This window comes from Staurois parvus, unplaced genomic scaffold (assembly GCF_062004578.1).
Source record: "Staurois parvus isolate SC_StPar_1 unplaced genomic scaffold, SC_StPar_1.0 ptg000172l, whole genome shotgun sequence".
NCBI classification, from domain to species: domain Eukaryota; kingdom Metazoa; phylum Chordata; class Amphibia; order Anura; family Ranidae; genus Staurois; species Staurois parvus.
Window position 1 is genome coordinate 1483577 of NW_028317968.1, and position 20273 is coordinate 1503849.

Genomic DNA, 20273 nt, shown 5'->3' on the forward strand with positions numbered 1-20273 from the left:
GAGAATGTGCTGCCTGCTGTAGTTCCCAGGCTCTTCCATCTCTCTGGGGAGACTGGTTTGGCTGTAAATCACTGAAGCATATTAAGCAAGAAGAGCTTGCCGAACATGAGTTCTCTGATCTCCTCTGCAATGAATGAGCCCAGTATCATTAATAAGAGTACTTCATTAAAAAACTAATTTCTACACACCGGGTATCTGACCTAGCTCACAAAGAGATTGCCAAGCAGTGAATAGAAAGACCATATACCGTCCACAAGTCCTGGCCAGGGGCATAGATGTAAACTGCAGAAGCAGTGTCCTGGAAGCCTGGGCTGACAGGCTGTGCTTAGTGATGTAGAAACCTGGTTGGAATCAATCTAGTCCTGGAACTAGACCCTTCTCAGAGCATGCACAGTACATGTTTCAAGGTGGCTACCTCTTCATCAGCTGCATGAATACTGGGCTACCCATAGAAGATTAAATACTGAGTGGTACTAGAAATTTAAAAGGAACTGCCGGGCATAAATGCTCTACCACAAGTGCGGCTATTACAACAATCAATGCATCATGATAAAAACAGCTGTTCACTCAGATTTAAAAAAAAAAAAAAAAAAAAAAGACTCACTTAAACTGATATAATGGTAAAATTAAGAAAACACAACGCAAAGGAACGTCTGGGAACAGTTTCAGTCTGTGCAGATGACACCAAGCTGTGCAATGGAATAACATCTTTACAGAATGTCTTCAACTTACAAGCTGACCTCAATGCACTGTTTAATTGGGCAACTAAGTGGCAAATGAGGTTTAATGTTGATAAATGTAAGGTTCTGCACTTGGGGGCTAAGAATATGCATGCATCATACATACTAGGGGGAGTACAACTGGGGGAATCAATGGTGGAGAAGGATCTGGGGGTTCTGGTAGATCACAAGCTTAATAATGACATGCAATCACAAGCTGCGGTTTCTAAAGCGAGTAGAATCCTCTCTTGTATTAAAAGAGGTATAGACTCAAGAGAGAAATATCATGTTACTCCTGCACAAATTAGTAACACCTCATCTGGAATATGCAGTTTAGTTTTGGGCACCAATTCACAAAAAGAACATTGGGGAACTGGAGAAGGTGCAGAGAAGGGCATAAAAACAGGGGTCCTAAAACTTTTTAAACAGGGGGCCAGTTCATGGACCTTCAAACTGTTGGGGGGCTGGACTATAGTTTGAAAAAAATATGAACAAATTCCTATGAACATCGCACATATCTTATTTGTAGTGCAAAAAAACAGGAAAAAAAATACATTATTTAAAATGCACTGTACACTAACGCACTGCACACCAATGCACTGTACTCCAATGCACTGGACACCAAAATGCACTAGACACCAAAATGCACTGTACTCTAATACACTGGACACCGCAATGCACTGTACCTGGTGTGCTCTCCTCTCGCTGCTCTGGCTGCAGCAGATGAAATCTGGGGCTTCCACTCGATGGGTCCTTATGGCCAAGGACACATGCGAGCAGCCTTGCTATTTGCCAGCCGGCGCCGTTTTTTGTTTTTTTTATTATGGCGTGCCGGATAAATGTCTCCGGTCAGCAGTTTGAGGACCCCTGGATAAGAGGCATGGAGGAGATCAGCTGAAGCAAAATTAGAGGAACTGAATGGGACAGCACAGTCGCTAAGTGATTAACACTTCCGCCTGGCAGTACTAGGGTCATTGGTTCGAATCCCAACCATGGCACCACCTGCCTGGAGTTTGCATGTTCTCCCTGTGCCTGCATGGATTTCCTCCAGGTATTCCGGTTTTCTACCACACTCCAAAGACATGCTGGTAGGTTCATTGGCCCTGGTATGTGTATGCATGAATGTAAGTTAGGAACCTTAGATTGTACACTCCTTGAGGGTTAAGGACTGATGTGAATGTATAATATATAAGTAAAGTGCTGCGTAAATTGACAGCGCTATAAAAGTACCTGTAATATATAAAAAATATCTCTTGAGAAGAGGAGATTAAGGGGATATATGATCAACATGTATAAATACATCAATGGTTCATATAGTGAACTTGGTAAAGAGTTATTCACCCTTAGGTCAACACAGAAGACAAGGGGGCACTCTACGTCTGGATCAATGGTGGGTATAGGATTATAACTTTTTTTTTTTGGTTAAGCTGGATGGACTTTTGTCTTTTTTTAGCCACACTATGTAACTATGCAATAAAACAATCGAGAGGATACACATAATGTTTTGTGTATGTAGTATGAGCGAATAGGAAAAGGGTGAGAAAATGGCAGAATACATAATAATGATGCTAATAATAATAATTAAAATGAATGACAAAATAATGGTCAAGGTCAAAATTCAAAAAGTTTCATGAATAAAAACAAATACATATTAAAAAAAAAAATAAATTCAGCAATAAATCTTAGAAAAAATAAGCAGTGCTTAAGAACGTACATCAAACCTTGTGCATTAAACCACTACATCTAAAGAAAACAAAAACAAAAAAAACAAAACAAAAAAAAAAAAACCCACAAAACACCCTCACATGCTAAAGCGCTAGGGATCCACAGCAAAGCATAGAAATCACTAATGTGCTGGGAAAATGGGAACTCACAGGGAGGCATTCTTGATCTTCACAGAAGCCAAAATGTCTTCCTAGTCGAGAGGGGCTATGACAGGCCTGTTGGATTCCATGCAGAATTTTCAGGCCTTTATATAGACATTCAGAGCCTTGATTTTCAAGATGCGATAGATGGCCCCCTTTGGTTTGGGAACCTGTGACATGTTGAATACAGGCAAAAAGAGGGGGCCGAACTTCCACTCGGAACACGAAGGCGATCCCAGAGGAAGTAGAAGAATGTACCTAGCAAAACTAGGTACTCGCTGCCCCCCACCCCAAAAAAAAATGTGCCACCTTGCCAGAAATTCTAACCTCCATAATGTCTCCATCTCACCTGCAATCAGGCACAGCATCGAGAAGGTGCTTTCTAAAAAATGAACAGAAAGAAAGAGTACAGAGCGCGCTGGTGTGGCATTCAACCCACCGAATGACGTTCTATCCCTCACTGTTAACTTTTTCCACAGTAAACTGATAAGGGGGTTTTAAATGGTGCCCAAGGAACAGGGGCGGACTGACCATTCGAGCACTCGGGCACTGCCCGAGGGCCCGGGGTCAGTAGGGGGTACCATGAGATGCCCTGGTACCTTTTTCATAGGCTTTTTTGGGTGTGGGCGAGGACACAGGGGCCCCATGATCCCCTACTGCCCCGGGGGCCCCATGATTTGTCAGTCCGCCCCTGCCAAGGAACCTAGTAATGGGGTAGCTTCTAGCGCTCAGCCCACACAGTCTCAGTGCGAGTCTTTAGACACAAGGTCACACCTGAGGCTGTGCCACAGGTCTGGACGTGTACTCTTCTGGTCTGGAGAGCACCACATTGCAGAGCCCAGTGCCCCAAGGTCGCATTACAGGCTAGCTTCACAATTGCCCCATCCAGCTGGGTCCAGGTACAGCCTCCAATGTTGATGCTCAAGAAACAACAATATGGATAGCTGTATAGAGAGACCAGCTCAAGCAGCAATGTAACAAAAATCTTAAATTGAAAAAATTTGATTAAAGAAGATAAAATAGCTGAAAAAAGAAAGAATAGACTTTTCCCAGCAGGGCACTGAAAAGGCATCCATCCTTAGTAGCATAAAAAAAAAATGAAGAAAGGCATGCTAGAAGTAGAAGAGGTTATATTGAGCTGGCCACAATCTGTTTGCCAGTACGGTATCCCATCTGCAGGTAGAAATATAACCTGGCAGTCTCTAAATTCCTGTTTTCCCCGATGAAAAATGAAAGAACAGCCCTAGCTTGCTGACTGAACAAATAGGAGTTTGCAGCAAGTGCACAATGAAGCAGCCAACAGTTGCCTCTATGCTCACTTTGACCTCTGCTCCCATTCTTATATTCAAGATCAGAACATTGGGTGCATGCAGTAGGGCTCTGTTGGTTCCTAGTGTTGACCTCACCTCTCTCAGTTGAAGGGCTGCTGTTCAGCAGATTATACCAAGATAAATTAAAGAATGTACAGTAGTTGGTTTTCTAAATACATTTAGGCTGGGACCACACATTTGTGTTGTAATAACAATACACGAGTCACTATTTTGTGATGCCATTAATTTTGAGAGCACCTGCGCTGCAGCGTGTCAAAACACACAGCAAAAGACTACCTTACACTGTGTACCTGAAAAAGGGTCAGATACAGTTGGGCTGTGTTTGCGTGCATTACCATAAAATCAATTAACTGATTTATTTTCCATAAGCCTAGAATTAAGTGTTGAAAGCATTGCTCAAACACACCAATTCACTATGATTACTGTCTTAAAAAAGTATGAAAAGCACTAAAATGCACAAGCTTTCAGCCCTTAGGTATAGTTATTTCTTGTCCTACTGGGTAGTGCTGCTCACACCATGCAATGATACGTCTCTTTCCAGCTAAATGCTGCCAATCCTACTGTGCAATGAAATGCTGCCGTAAGCAATGTATGCTCTGGTAACAGAAGTACTAGTAACACAACCATGCTATCAGGAACATGCAGAGAAGACAGCTCTCAAAACACTACTTTTCTGATATTTATACAAAATGGAACTCCTGAATTAAAGGCACAACTATAATTAAAAGCACAATCACTATTACTGACGCAGGGCGAAATGCATATACCTCACCTCTTCTCGCAGGGCATACTGCTCAATAAGTTTCTTTAACTTATCTCCAAGCTCTGCATTTTCCTGGCGGAGTTTAGCATTGTACACATCATGCTGCTCCATCTGTGCTTGGATTTCATTCAACGTCATCTGGAAATGTGCAGTGGCTTCTTTACGTTCTTCCTCATATTCACGTGCCTGATGCAGATTGTCTTCCTATATATTGGGAATAAAACAAAAAATGTTCTAGGTAATTTCTCAAGAAATTGTATGAACCTTGATGTCTCCCAGTAGCCTGCATTTAACTAGAGATCAAATTAGAGCAAACCCTCCCAACAGAACATTTTTGCTAAGGTACTTTCTAAGACAACACCACTGTCAAATGGATGGGCTGATTATACTTTTCTTACAAAAGGCAATGAAAGCAGTTCAGGTGGTAACAAAGATGGCAAATCCTTCAATTCAACAGTCAGTTTGAAAAAAAAGAAGTGGAAAGGCAAACAATTTGTACAAAATGGAAAAAGATAGCAATGTGTAAAGCTCCTGGATGAGGTTGTTTTTCCTCACCTTAGGTTTTCCAGCTCCATGGCTGACCTTATCAACTGCATGCTATGGAAATTTTCTTGCAGCCACCAACAATCTAGACCAACCTTTTTCAACATTTTAAAACGTAGGAACCCTTTAATTAATTTTCTAATTATAATCTTCCATCTAAAAAGCTCTTTTTAATAAAAAATATTAATAATGGCCACACAAGAAATAGAGAAGAGAGTAGGACCCTTTTACTTTGCTGGTAAATCCACCATATTCAGAATAAAAACATATTACACATTTTCAAGTTTGAACTTATATTACACTATGAAGCTGGCTGACCTGTGTGTTGAAATCATGCATTCGGTTACGTAGTGTAACTTTTGGGTATTTTTCATGGTTTGTGCTTATGATGAAACATTCAAACTTAACAGCTTTTGACAAAACAGATATTTTTTTGGAAATAAAAGTCCAGAACCTAACAAAGTTGGTACAAAGGTTGCATTTTAGAGAATATTTGAATCCCATTATTTTTTCTGATGAAGCTAGGACTGCAACATGATAAAATATTGCTCAAGATGTTGCCAACCTTTAATGTTTTGTTGTGTCTTTGAAGCTCTCTGCAGAGGGACTCCAGCTTGCTTCGTGCGAGAATAGCCTTGCTGTGCTCACTCTGTAGATGAACCTTTTCTTTTATCACCTGAGACTGCTTCTTCTGCAAAATCTTCATCTGTTTCTGGAAGTTCCGGCTCTCTTCCAGCTGAATCAAGCATTACAAGATTAAAAGCTTGCAGAGCCATCATTCATGACACAATATGCATTTTAACATAACATGTATAAAGCAACTAGTATATAATACTCACAAGATCAGCATATTTCTTGCAAAGGGCAGCCAGTTTTTCCTCTGGAGTTCTCAGAGTATTCAAAGCCTGCATTAAAAGCAGAACTTCTTTACCTGCAAGTCATACAAATAAGTTATATTGGGTAATCAAACACAGAAGCTCATAGTGCAAAATAAGGAAACATGCACACAGGTGTATGACTTTATGCTTCAAATATGCTGCCAGGAAGTTGGCCCAAAAAAAAAAAAAAAAAGCCTCTAATGTCACTTGTGTACATGCATTTACACACATATAGCGTTTAGAAGCGTATGACTGCAAACTCATTCTACTGGCTAGAATATTAAATCTAGTCTATCCGCTAACACGTTTATGACCCAACTAAGAATGATGCTCTGCTGGACCTGGTAATCTCAAACCATGCAGAACATATTATGAATATCCACATAAAAGAACATTTTGGTAGCAGTGAACATAACATGATTTAATTTGTTAGCTGTAAACATCAAGCACATACGGGAGAAATAAAATCACTCAACTTTAAGAGAGCTCATTTTCCAAGGCTGAAAGCTGCTCTCCAAGACATACACTGGGAGAGAATATTAGCATCGATGAACACAACACAGATATGGGAGTTATTCAAAAAGACCGTATGTGAACACACTGCAAAGTATATTCCCATGGGCAACACGTTTAAAAGGCTAAAAATCAAACCTAGGCTTACAGCCAAAGTTAAAAAAAAAGCTATAAATAATAAGAGGAGAGCTTTTAATCAATATAAAAATGAAGGCCCTTTACAAAATAATCTAGAGTGGGTGACTGGGGACAAAGAGAAGGCAAATTTATTAAATACCTTCTTCAGCTCTCTGTATACAAAGGAGTATGGGGGAGCTCTTGTTCATAAAGGGCATGGTATTGACACAGCTCCAGATGATCCACATTGGCTCACAATTGATATGATCCAGAAATATTTAGAGACAATAAAGGTGAATAAAGCATATGGACCGGATGGCATACACCCATGAGTCCTTAAAGAGTGGAGCTCTGTTATTTCAAAGCTATTGTTTCTCATTTTTAGGGACTCTTTAATGATTGGCGTAAGGCCAATGTGGTGCCAAAATTTAAAATGGGGTCAATATCTTTGCCTAATAATTATAGACCTGTTAGTTTAACATTTATAGTTGGGAAGATATAGGAGAGTTTAATAAAAAAAAAAGACCACATAGAGGAGTTCTTGCTGCAAAAAAAATATTGTAACCACCTCCCGCCAGCCATATAAGGAAATGATGGGCGCAAAATAGTTCTCTCGTTCTGGGAGGACGTCATAAGCCAAAACTGCATTCTCTATATCCAGTCTTCCACAGTACACAGAACATGGAAATGTAATTATTTTAGTAAATATAAACTGCTAAATAGCCTTTCTCATCAGCAGTACACAGCAGTCCTGTGACTTCTATCAGTGTCCAGCAGAGCACTAGTTAATCTTGTAGGTGGAGTTTTCATTCTCCTCTGACTGTTCTATGAGGCTGCATAACTCCTGTCCCTCTGTCTGTACAGAGCTGATTGGTCCTGTGCAAATCACATGCCCCCCCCCAAAAAAAACCCCCAAAAACCTCTCTAGCAATACACACCAAACAGAGCATGTGTAGACGTGCCACTGCTGCTCTACCTATGGCAGATAGATTAGGGACAGCAAAAGAAGGGGAGGGTCAGAGAAGACAGAATCAAACAGCCTTTTTTTAAAAAAAGCAGATTAACGCCTTCGGTTCCACAGTGAGTATACCAAGCATGCTTTACTGTACATACAGACTGATTTTACTGTTGTGGGTTTAGTAACACTTTAAAGTGTCATTAAACCCAAATCATTATAAACAATCAGTATAAACTGTCAATACATGTTGTATTGCATTGTGTTCATTCTCACTTTCCTACAAGAGCATTTGTTTTCCATAGAGTGTTCAACCGGTTTGATCCTGCTGTTCACTGTCCCTCCCTCCTTGTCCCCCACAGCAGCCTGAGATTGTGTAGACCAGCTGTTGTCACATCTACTGAGCATGCGCTAGTTTCAGTTCCCTTCTAAGATGTTAATTTTCTTCCTTTTACTTATCTGTGCAGCCCACATGACTATAGAATCACACATGTGGGTGTATACACAGTTAAAATGACAGTTCCCCTCCTTCTCTACTCCTCTATGTCTTTGCATTTTTAAGCAATATGGGGTGAGATATAAGATGTTGATTGATGGAGGCTTCACCTTCCTGTTAGTCCCAGCACACACACATCATAGACCCAGACTGGAGAGGCATGACACTGCCTGTGATTGGCAGAACCTCCTCCAGATATCTTTACAGAACAGCAGCTGAAGCTGTGATGTGCCTGTCATCAACAGAGCAATGTGCTCAAAATGCCAACTGGCATCGGGCAAGGAATGCGTACCTCCCTACAGAGGGCAGGACTGTGCACACAGAGTTGGCCATTGTGCATCTAAATGTGTTGCAGGACTGGGGATAAAAAGTACTATACTTCAAAATGAATGCTTTGTATTGCTCATATATCTGTTGTACATACAGTGGATATAAAAAGTTTACACAACCCTGTTAAAATGTCAAGTTTCTGTAATGTACAACAATTAGACAAGGATCAATCAATTCAGAATTTTTTCCGCCTTTAATGTGACACACACACACACACACACACATATATATATATATATATATACACATACCTACATATACATATACACTCACACATACATACATACATATATAGGGGAGGGTAAACATAAAAAACTAAAATAATGTGGTTGCATAAGTGTGCACACCCTCTTATATATATATACACACATACATACATATACATATACACTCACACATACATACATACATACATATATATATATATAGGGGAGGGTAAACATAAAAAACTAAAATAATGTGGTTGCATAAGTGTGCACACCCTCTTATAACTGGGGAAGTAGCTGTGTTCAGAATTAAGCAATCACATTCAAAATCATGCTAAATATGAGTCAGTACACACCTGCCATCATTTAAAGTGCCTCTCATTAACCCCAAATAAAGTTCAGCTGTTCTGGTAGGTCTTTCCTGACATTTTCTTAGTCACATCCTACAGCAAAAGCCATGGTCCGCAGAAAGCTTCCAAAGCTTCAGAGGGATTTCATTGTTAAAAGGTATCAGTCAGAAGGGTACTAAAAAATTTCCAAGGCATTAGATATACCATGGTACACGGTGAAGACAGTCATCATCAAGTGGAGAAAATATGGTGCAACAATGACATTACCAAGAACTGGACGTCCCTCCAAAATTGATGAAAAGACGAGAAGAAAACTGGTCTGGGAGGCTGCCAAGAGGCCTACAGCAACATTAAAGGAGCTGCAGGAATGTCTGGCAAGTACTGGCTGTGTGGTATATGTGACAACGATCTCCCGTATTCTTCATATGTCTGGGCTATGGGGTAGAGTGGCAAGACAGAAACCTTTTCTTACAAAGAAAAACATCCAAGTCTGGCTAAATTTTCCAAAAACACATTTGAAGTCTCCCAAAAGCATGTGGGAAAATGTGTTATGGTCTGATGAAACCAAGGTTGAACTTTTTGGCCATAATTCCAAAAGGTACGTTTGGCGCAAAAACAACACTGCACATCACCAAAAGAACACCATACCCACAGTGAAGCATGATGGTGGCATCATCATGCTTTGGGGCTGTTTTTCTTCAGCTGGAACTGGGGCCTTAGTCAAGGTAGAGGGAATTATGAACAGTTCCAAATACCAGTCAATATTGGCACAAAACCTTCAGGCTTCTGCTAGAAAGCTGAACATGAAGAGGAACTTCATCTTTCAGCATGACAATGACCCAAAGCATACATCCAAATCAACAAAAGAATGGCTTCACCAGAAGAAGATTAAAGTTTTGGAATGGCCCAGCCAAAGCCCAGACCTGAATCTGATCGAAAATCTGTGCGGTGATCTGAAGAGGGCTGTGCACAGGAGATGCCCTCACAATCTTACAGAGTATTGGAGTGTTTTTGCAAGGAAGAGTGGGAAAATATTGCCAAGTCAAGATGTGCCATGCTGATAGACTCATACCCAAAAAGAGTGAGTGCTGGAATAAAATCAAAAGGTGCTTCAACAAAGTATTAGTTTAAGGGTGTGAACACTTATGCAACCATATTATTTGAGTTTTTTTATTTTTACTTCCCTTCACCTAAAAGATTTCAGTTTGTTGTTCAACAGTTGTACAGTTTATAGGTTACATTAAAAGGTGGAAAAAGTTTTGAAATGATTTATCTTTGTCTCATTTTGTTACATCACAGAAACCTGACATTTTAACAGGGGAGAGTAGACTTTTTATATCCACTGTAAGTTACTTTTAGAAGTATGATCACTATTGAATACATACAAAGTGTATGCACGGACAATTTTTTATAATTTTGGATTGAGTGGGGGAAGGCTAGAACCTCTGCCAAATTTGTATGGCTCTGTGTCACCACTGGGGAAATTCAATTCTCTATTACTCCTGGTAAGCATTGTCACTGAGACAGTAGGTGATGGGAAAACCAAAATGTTAGAGTTGTCACATGACTTTCAATGAGTGCATTTGTCTGGTGACAGCTGTGTTAGAAGGAAATTTTTATTACTTTGTAGAGAATTCCTCTCACTTCCTGTTGCATCTTTGGGACTGGAAGTGAATGGAAATCTGCAAAACAGGAAACCGAGAACAAAAAAAAAAACTGCAGTGTCAAACCGTTTCCTATTCTATCCAAACGAAAGAAACAAAAAAACTACACTTCGGCATTTCAAAAAGAATATAGCAAAAACCCACAAAATTACACTAAAAGAATTTTAAGTAGACTGCTTTACACTTGCAGTAGTCCCTACCAAGTGTCTTTTCTTTGTCGTTTTCACTTCCTGGGTCTTGTTGCCCATCCGGTGGACCTAGTCTGGTGTCTTCTCTTCTAGGAGTTTCCTCTTGAGGCTTGTTTACCAGGTGGTTTGACACCATGATAGCCTCAATATTTGTGCTTTGTACTTCCTCCAGACCATCGGAGTTTGATAATTCTTTTCCATTTACCATAGAGAGAGGCAAACCGGTATTTGCCAACAGATCATGGTTATCCTCATTGGCTCGATTTAATTCGCTTTCACCCATCGCAATCTGTTAATAGAAATAAATTGAAAATAGACACGTCAACATTAGAAGACATGAGCCAATGAAGCTCTGTATCAGAAAAGGGAAAAAAAGATATACAAACATTTTAAATCTTTTAATTACTCACCAACCAAGGATGATATTAGTGTTAGATGTTTTTCCATAAATTTCATTTACATAAATAGGACAAGTAACAAGTATAGCTTGACAGGTTATGATGACCAAAACGCCCTTCAGTGCAACTTAGTAAAGTATGTCTCACTTCTGCGACAAATTCAACATTTAGGGGTTAATTCCTCATTTAAGGTAATGGATGGGGTCATACAAATAATCCCTTTATGTCGTTGGATCAACTGTACATCCAGAAACACTAGTTTACAACATGCATATAGCTGATTATTATGTAGCCATTTACTGTATACAAACTGTTTTCAACTTGACAGTTAATCTTCTATAAAATATATTGTTAATTATGACATAGGGGAAGTTTCACTGCTTCAGACTCATTCATTTGATTAACGTAAACCTGATATGAGATAAAGAAAGACTTTTCTAACTCCTCTAAAAAACACTTTTCTAGAATGTTAAACTAACAACCTTATCTTCAAGAATGTGACCCTAAAAAAAGTTTGCAGTTCAGTGATATCAGAGATCCTTATATGCGTTTTTTGTGCCAAGCTACCAAGGAATTGAAGCATGTCAGCCATGCTACTAGCACTTTTATAAAGGAGAGTTCAGCAGTCATAGTCTCCATGTTTCTCTCACAACAGCTAAGCAACTATGCTATTAGAAAGGTGAGTTCAGCAATGGCAGCCTCACCCTTTTTCCCATGGCAGATTTGTTTTAAAAGAAAATTTTATGGAAATCGCTATACTGTGTCAAAACCTATGTAATTAAGTTTTACATATAAACCTAAAGTTTTATAAATTTTAGAAAAAAAGCAAGAAACAAAAAGCCTCTGTTAGACTATATGTATCAATAACAAGAAGCCCTTTACACATGATGACGTTCTACTGAGTACTGAATGCTCCCCCCTCAATTGACTGGTAAATTGTTAGCTTCAGTGGTAAGGCTACCTAGACCTCTAATTGATTGCAGGACAACTTTGATAGGTATAACTAGGTATCCAGCTTACAGCAAAAGCTATTTAAAAGACCACTACCACCACACAAAATACCATACAGGACAGAAAGGGACAATGTAGTTTTTATGTGTACTATATGGAATATTATGTGTAAATACCTGTACTTCACAATTAGAATTCTTTTATTTTTTTTTTTTATAACCTGCAATTGTATGTGGTGATAGCACAGTCAATAAAGTAGCTATTCTCCAGGCCTGAACAAATTCTAGATATCAGAGTAATAAAATTAAAAAATTGGGAAGAACTCCAGAATAAGCAAAGAAAAAAAATCACCCATTAGTACACCCCCCTACGCAAAATACTAAATACATTTTGAAAATCCTTACCATTAAGAAAAGTCTTATTGAATTTTCATGACCTCATCTATGCAATTCAAAAGATAACAGCGCTATAATTTTCACGTAAACCAAACAATTTACACGTATTGTGATTTTTTTTTGTAGCAAAGATGTAGAATACATTTTGACCTAAATTTATGACGAAATTAGATTTTTTTACTGGATGATTAATAGTAAAAAGTCAAAAATATTGTTTTTTTCCTCACGTGGCCAAAACAACTGTTTGGAACATTCTTAAAAAGAAGGAACGCACCGGTGAGCTCAGCAACACCAAAAGACCCGGAAGACCACGGAAAACAACTGTGGTGGATGACCGAAGAATTCTTTCCCTGGTGAAGAAAACACCCTTCACAACAGTTGGCCAGGTCAAGAACACTCTCCAGGAAGTAGGTGTATGTGTGCCAAAGTCAACAATCAAGAGAAGACTTCACCAGAGTGAATACAGAGGGTTCACCACAAGATGTAAACCATTGGTGAGCCTCAAAAACAGGAAGGCCACATTAGAGTTTGCCAAACGACATCTAAAAAAGCCTTCACAGTTCTGGAACAACATCCTACGGACAGATGAGACCAAGATCAACTTGTACCAGAGTGATGGGAAGAGAAGAGTATGGAGAAGGAAAGGAACTGCTCATGATCCTAAGCAAACCACCTCATCAGTGAAGCATGGTGGTGGTAGTGTCATGGCGTGGGCATGTATGGCTGCCAACAGAACTGGTTCTCTTGTATTTATTGATGATGTGACTGCTGACAAAAGCAGCAGGATGAATTCTGAAGTGTTTCGGGCATTATTATCTGCTCATATTCAGCCAAATGCTTCAGAACTCATTGGACGCCGCTTCACAGTGCAGATGGACAATGACCCAAAGCATACTGCAAAAGCAACCAAAGAGTTTTTTAAAGGGAAAGAAGTGGAATGTTATGCAATGGCCAAGTCAATCACCTGACCTGAATCCGATTGAGCATGCATTTCACTTGCTGAAGACAAAACTGAAGGGAAAATGCCCCAAGAACAAGCAGGAACTGAAGACAGTTGCAGTAGAGGCCTGGCAGAGCATCACCAGGGATGAAACCCAGCATCTGGTGATGTCTATGCGTTCCAGACTTCAGGCTGTAATTGACTGCAAAGGATTTGCAACCAAGTATTAAAAAGTGAAAGTTTGATTTATGATTATTATTCTGTCCCATTACTTTTGGTCCCTTAGCAAGTGGGAGGCACATATGCAAACTGTTGTAATTCCTACACCATTCACCTGATTTGGATGTAAATACCCTCAAATTAAAGCTGACAGTCTGCAGTTAAAGCACATCTTGTTTGTTCATTTCAAATCCATTGTGGTGGTGTATAGAGCCAAAAATGTTAGAATTGTGTCGATGTCCCAATATTTATGAACCTGACTGTAATTTTAAAAAAAAGTATATATTTTTTTGATGGTTTAAATATTTTTGATAATTTGTGATTAACGAGCACTACCATTTTTTGATTAAATTACTATGCTCTTTAAAGCTGTTGAGTTTCTGGCGGATTCTCCAGCGGAAGCAGTAAGAATGGCAGCTATATCGTCAGCTCTGGTGAATTCCGCTAGATCACTTTGGCTAAAAAAAGTGGTCTGGTGATTCTGCTTCTATGCTCGAATGTGTGCGTTGCCCTTTACGGGAGATAACCTGTTTGGTCCCGGATAGCAGGAGGCGTTAAGAGAGATAAGAAAAAGGCCTTCCCAGAAAAGAAAAAGAAGAAGAAGGACGCCGGGTTTTATGTGGCTTTTTCGAGGCCAAGGACAGCAGGGCGACCAAGGTAAAGAGGCTAGGCCAAGGAATTGTTGGTCAGGCAACAAAGGTAAGGGTAAAGGAGGAATCTTATTTAATCCTCCTCAACCCTCCTCCAAGACCCAATGACTCCTTCCTTCCAGCTTGGGAGTCCGTCACCTCCAGTGTCCGTTTATCCTTCTGATAAGTCAGGGGTACAGGCTAGAGTTTAATACCTTGCCCCAACCAAAGGATCACGAATCGTGCTCAGGATGGGAAAAAAGCAAGCGCATTGTGCTGGCAAATAGGAGAGATGATAGATCAGAGGGTTTTAGTCCCAGTTCCAATAGAAGAGAGGGGTCAGGGTTTCTATTCTCATATTTTGTGGTGAAAAAAGTACAAACATTTTCGTACGGAATCAATATTCTCTCTCAGGTACATCCTGCATCAGGGATGTTTTATGATGACCCTATATCTGAGGGATACATACCTTCATGTACCCATTCATCCCTCTTATAAAAAGTACTTGAGAATGACCATCAGGTTGGGGGAGAAGGTTCAGCACTAGTAGTACAGAGCACTCCCTTTCAGACTGTCTTCAGCCCCAAGGATTTTTGCCAAAGTCCTGGGAGAAGCTCTGGCTCCATTGAGATTAAAGGGCATTCTGATAGTACCGTATTTAAACGATCTCCCGTTAGCTGCTCCCTCCGAACAGCAGTTGCGGAAGGATCTAGAGTTTACCCAGAACCACCTTCAAGCACCATGTCAGTCGGTAAGATTCCTGGGGTACATCATGGATTCGACAGTTCGAAAAGTATTTCTCCCCGCAGACAAGCTAGACAAAGTGAGGTACTGAGTACAGCAGTTGCAATTCAGGTTTCTCTGAGGGAGATTTCTGCAGTATTAGGTCTCATGACTGCATGTCTTCCAGTGGTTCTTTTGGCCCATTTTCACCAAAGGCCTCTACAGCACTTTCTGCTCAAAGCTTTGGATGGGACCAGGGACACCTTAGACTTCAGAGTTCTCCTTCCAAGAAGCGTCAAGCAATCTCTATGGTGGTGGAGAACAGAGGCACATCTTTCCAGGGGGCTAGAGTGGATCTGGCTGGTTTCCAGAAGGATAACAACAGATGCCTCCTCATGGGGTTGGGGGGCACACATACAAGACAGGTTGACCCAGGGCCAGTGGTCAAAGGACGAGGCTAGGTATTCCTCAAACCAAAAGGAGCTCTTGGCTGTGGAAAAGGCATAAATAAAATTTCAGGAGCAATTGATGGGTCACCATTTACAAATCCTCTCAGACAACAGCACGACAGTGGCTTACATCAACAAACAGAAAGGAACCAGAAATCCGCGCTTACAGGCAATTGCGAAGATGATCTTGATGCAACCAGAAGTCAATTTAGCATCAATCTCAGCCTTACACTTGAAGGGTTCTCAGAATATATTAGCAGATTTTCTCAGTCATCAAGCGGTGCACTAGGAAGAATGGTCTCTTGCCTAAGAGGTTTTCTCTTGGCTCAGGGATATGTGGGGTCAACCAGAGAAAGACCTGTTTGCCTCTCAAGTGAACATGAAGGTTCCATTATTTTTCTCCATGAATCCAGGTGATGCAGCAGTGACCATAGATGCTCTGGCAAATCCCTGGCCCTACAGTCTAGCTTATGCTTTTCCCCATTCAAATTGGTCCCAGCAGTATTATGAACATTTCAGCTGGAGAAGTTGGATCTCATTCTGATAGTTCCCCATTGGCCGAAACGCCCTTGGTTCGCCCTCCTGAAACCCCTAGCAGTTTGCCCTCCAGTGTTGCTCCCAAAAAGAGAGGATCTTTTGTCCCAGGGGCCTTTTCGGTGTCCAGACTTGGAATTGTTAAACCTCTCAGCATGGTATCTGAGGAGCAGTTCTTAAGACAGGAAAGTTTTTCGGATAAGGTAGTGCAAATGTTGGTCAACTATCGTAAGCCAGTTACTTGAGCTATTTTAAAATATGGAAGAAATTTAATTCTTGGATGATGGAGAAGGCGCATTCGGAAACATCTATTCAGACAATCTTACATTTTTTCAGGAAGGTATAGACAAGGGTCTATCTCTCAGCACCATAAAGGTGCAGGCAGCGACCTTGAGAGGATTTCTGAAAGTTTCCCTCCTTGGAGATCCTACAGTTTTCCACTTCATTAAGTCGGTGGCTAGAATGAGACCTGTGCCTTCGAGGTCCTGCCATTCTTGAGACTTTTCGCCAGTCTTACAGGGGTTGACGTCTAGTCCATTTGAACCTGTGACGGAGGCTTCCGTGAAGTTTGTTACGTGTAAGACAGTTTTTTTGGTGGCTATCACTACGGCTCATAGAATTAGTGAGCTGCAAGCTCTATCAATCAAAGAACCATTCTTGTCAGTTTTTGATGACAGCATAATTCTAAAAACAGTCCTGGGGTTTTTTTTCCCAAAATTAGCCACGACTTTTCATAGGTCACAAGAAAACCACTGCACAGAGCAGGTGACTAGAGCATGTTTGTTTTTTATTGAAAGCCAAACCACTTTAATCTTTTGTTACTATCCATAGAGGATAAAATAGGAATAAGGACTCATGTAGGTGGGCGTTTTAGATTTGAAGCAGCCCTGCACAGGTGTATGTGTTTGAATGCAAAAGTGCAGCATTTGACAAGAAACGGCTGTGTATGACTTGCTTGGTCTGCATTTCAAACTCTGAACAGCATACTTTATCACCTGCTTGGAGAAAACTGAGATTAATACATAATGGGTAACCCCATACATATTATTTTGCTCCTTTTACGGCAGTTGTGTTAGGCTGTTGTGAAGGTCAACATGTTTCCCGAATTTCATATTTTTGCATTATCAGGAGTATTGGAAGGTCAAAAAAAACTACTAAAGCATAAAAAATAATATTAATCAAATGTTTGCATAACCCAAGATCTTCCATCCCATTATGTCTGAAAAATACCTTTTAAACATACCAGGGATTCCATTGAAATAAGACAGGAGGCCCAGATGGAGAACACAAAGGAGGGCAAATCCACTCAGGCCTCCTTCACATGGCCGGTATGTTGCAGCCAGCAGATTCCTGCGGCAAGAATCTATGGATTTTGCTGCTGGAATGACTGGGTTATGCAATCAGCAATGGCCGCTCAGCCCAGTTGGGCTGACAACATGATGACCTTATGTAGCTACAAATAGCGATTAGCTGCAATTTGGGACAGATGTCCAATCCTTGATGCAGTCACACACTTGGGGGGAGCTCTTATCAGACAATCTAGTGTCACCTGTAAATTTACCTTTATATGATTTTGTGTGGATGTTCTGTATGTGACTGTACTAAAATTACTTCATTCTGATGGACAGGCGATTTGCTCCGTTACCACTGAAGGCACGTCCTACTTTTGCTTATTGAATGTTTTTCTGATGTTGCTTCTTGTATGATGATTTGGCGAAATGAATATAAAGTTGATACTTACCTATGTCATACATAGATCCAGCGCTGTGCCCAGGTGCCAGTCTTCTCTCCCTTCTCCCTGCTCACTACACTGAGAGCAGCAGGAGCCATTGGAACACAGCAGGTGCATATAATGTGTTTATTTTAATTCAAATAAAATAAATGCCTTTTGAAATGCTTTAAAATGTTATTAAATCCACATAGTTAAAAACTATCAATAAATACTGCACTGTTCATGTTCACTCATTCACTATGGGATTCGTTTTCTGTATTCTCGAAAAAACCTTAGTTGAACCTGCTGTTTCTCGGCTCCCCCTCCTGTTCCATGTCCCCAATGCTTTTGGGGATTTTGCAGACCAGTGTAGGCAGCTAGTGCACATGCTCATTTTTCAATGTTTCTCTACCCTGAGCATTACCTGCCTATCACATCTGAGAAGCCCATGTGACTATAGAGTCACACATGTGGGCATATACAGTACACAGTGGTAAATGACAGCCCACTCCCTCCCTCTTCCTCCTTCATGCCCACTAAACAGCTAAACACAATGTGGGTGGTATATTACATCTTGATTGATGGAGGCTTCACCTCCCTGTTATTCTAAGGCATAGACTGAAGGGGCGTGACAAAGTCTGTGACTGACAGAAATTCGCCCACACCATGTTATTGCCAAAGAATAATAAAGACTTGATATATATTATATTTGAAATATATTTTTGTATGACAATTTAAAACAGTTTATTGATCGTATTCATTTTACTCTGTTTCCTGCAGACAGACTGGGAAAGAGCTGGGTCATGTGACAGCTGTATATCGATTAGGAAAAGGGTACTTAGATGTTTTTTTTAATTTCAAAAACTAGCTGCTGATTTAACAGCCACTCGCCTGTCCAGGATACAGCAATGTGCTCATCCCAGCCGTTTTCACCTCCTATTTGTCCCCCAATGCTGGCATCTTAACTGTGGGTACCTGGCTGTGACAGTTTGTAGCTCCACAGCTTGGTGTCCACAGTGCACTGTGAATGATCCTGCAGTCTTCTGGGACCTGTAACGTAAAGTGGTAGCCAGCAATTTAAGGTCTGTATTGAACACCACCAGACTAGAAGTAAATGGCACTTAAGGGTGTCAATAAAGCAGACCAAATCTTGATAAAGAATAATATAAAGTTAAACCAAACAAAATGCAAATAAAATCAAACGTACAGTATCTCACAGAAGTGAGTACACCCCTCATATTTTTAAAAATATTTTAATATATCTTTTCATGTGATAACACTGAAAAAATGACACTTTGCTACAATGTAAAGTAGTGAGTGTACAGCTTGTATAACTGTGTAAATTTGCTGTCCCCTCAAAATAACTCAACACACAACCATTAATGTCTAGACCACTGGCAACAAAAGTGAATACACTCCTAAATGAAAATGTCCAAATTAGGCCCAATTAGCCATTTTCCCTCCCAGGTGTGATGTGACTCCTTAGTGTTACAAGGTCTCAGGTGTGAATGGGGAGAAGGTGTGTTAAATTTAGTGTTAACGCTCTCACTCTCTCATACTGGTCACTGGAAGTTCAACATGGCACCTCATGACAAAGAACTCTCTGACAATCTGTAAAAAAGAATTGTTGCTCTACCTAAAGATGGCCTAGGCTATAAGAAGATTGCCAAGACCCTGAAACTGAGCTGCAGCACGGTGGCCAAGACCATACAGAGGTTTAACAGGACAGGTTCCACTCAGAACAGACCTCACCATGGTCGACCAAAGAAGTTGAGTGCACGTGCTCAGCATCATATCCAGAGGTTGTCTTTGGGAAATAGACGTATGAGAGCTGCAAGCATTGCTGCAGAGGTTGAAGGGGTGGGGGGGTAAGCCCCTCAGTGCTCAGACCATACGCCGCACACTGCATCAAATTGGTCTGCATGGCTGTCGTCCCAGAAGGAAGCCTCTTCTAAAGAAGATGCACAAAAAAGCCCACAGTTTGCTGAAGACAAGCAGACTAAGGACATGGATTACTAGAACCATGTCCTGTGGTCTGATGAAACCAAGATAAACTTATTTGGTTCAGATGGTGTCAAGTGTGTGTGGTGGCAACCAGGTGAGGAGTACAAAGACAAGTGTGTCTTGCCTACAGTCAAGCATGGTGGTGGGAGTGTCGTGGTCTGGGGCTGCATGAGTGCTGCTGGCACTGGGGAGCTACAGTTCATTGAGGGAACCATGAATGCCAATATGTACTGTGACATGATGCCCTCCCTTCGGAGACTGGGCTGCAGGGCAGTATTCCAACATAACGACCCCAAACACACCTCCCAAGACGACCACTGCCTTGCTAAAGAAGCTGAGTTTGGTAAAGGTGATGGACTGGCCAAGTATGTCTCCAGACCTAAACCCTATTAAGCATCTGTG

At 40.7% G+C, this 20273-nt stretch overlaps 1 protein-coding gene across 1 annotated transcript in view; it reads right to left on the reverse strand.

The window, feature by feature from the left end:
• TXLNG (taxilin gamma) overlaps positions 1–20273 on the reverse strand; it is a 59964-nt gene that overhangs the window by 21405 nt on the left and 18286 nt on the right. The window contains exons 2-5 of the mRNA XM_089676571.1: positions 10931–11207; positions 6061–6152; positions 5787–5957; positions 4688–4882 (exon numbers count right to left, since the gene is read on the reverse strand). Of these exons, the coding sequence (XP_089532697.1) occupies positions 4688–4882; positions 5787–5957; positions 6061–6152; positions 10931–11207 (735 nt within the window). The remainder of the gene's footprint in view (positions 1–4687; positions 4883–5786; positions 5958–6060; positions 6153–10930; positions 11208–20273) is intronic.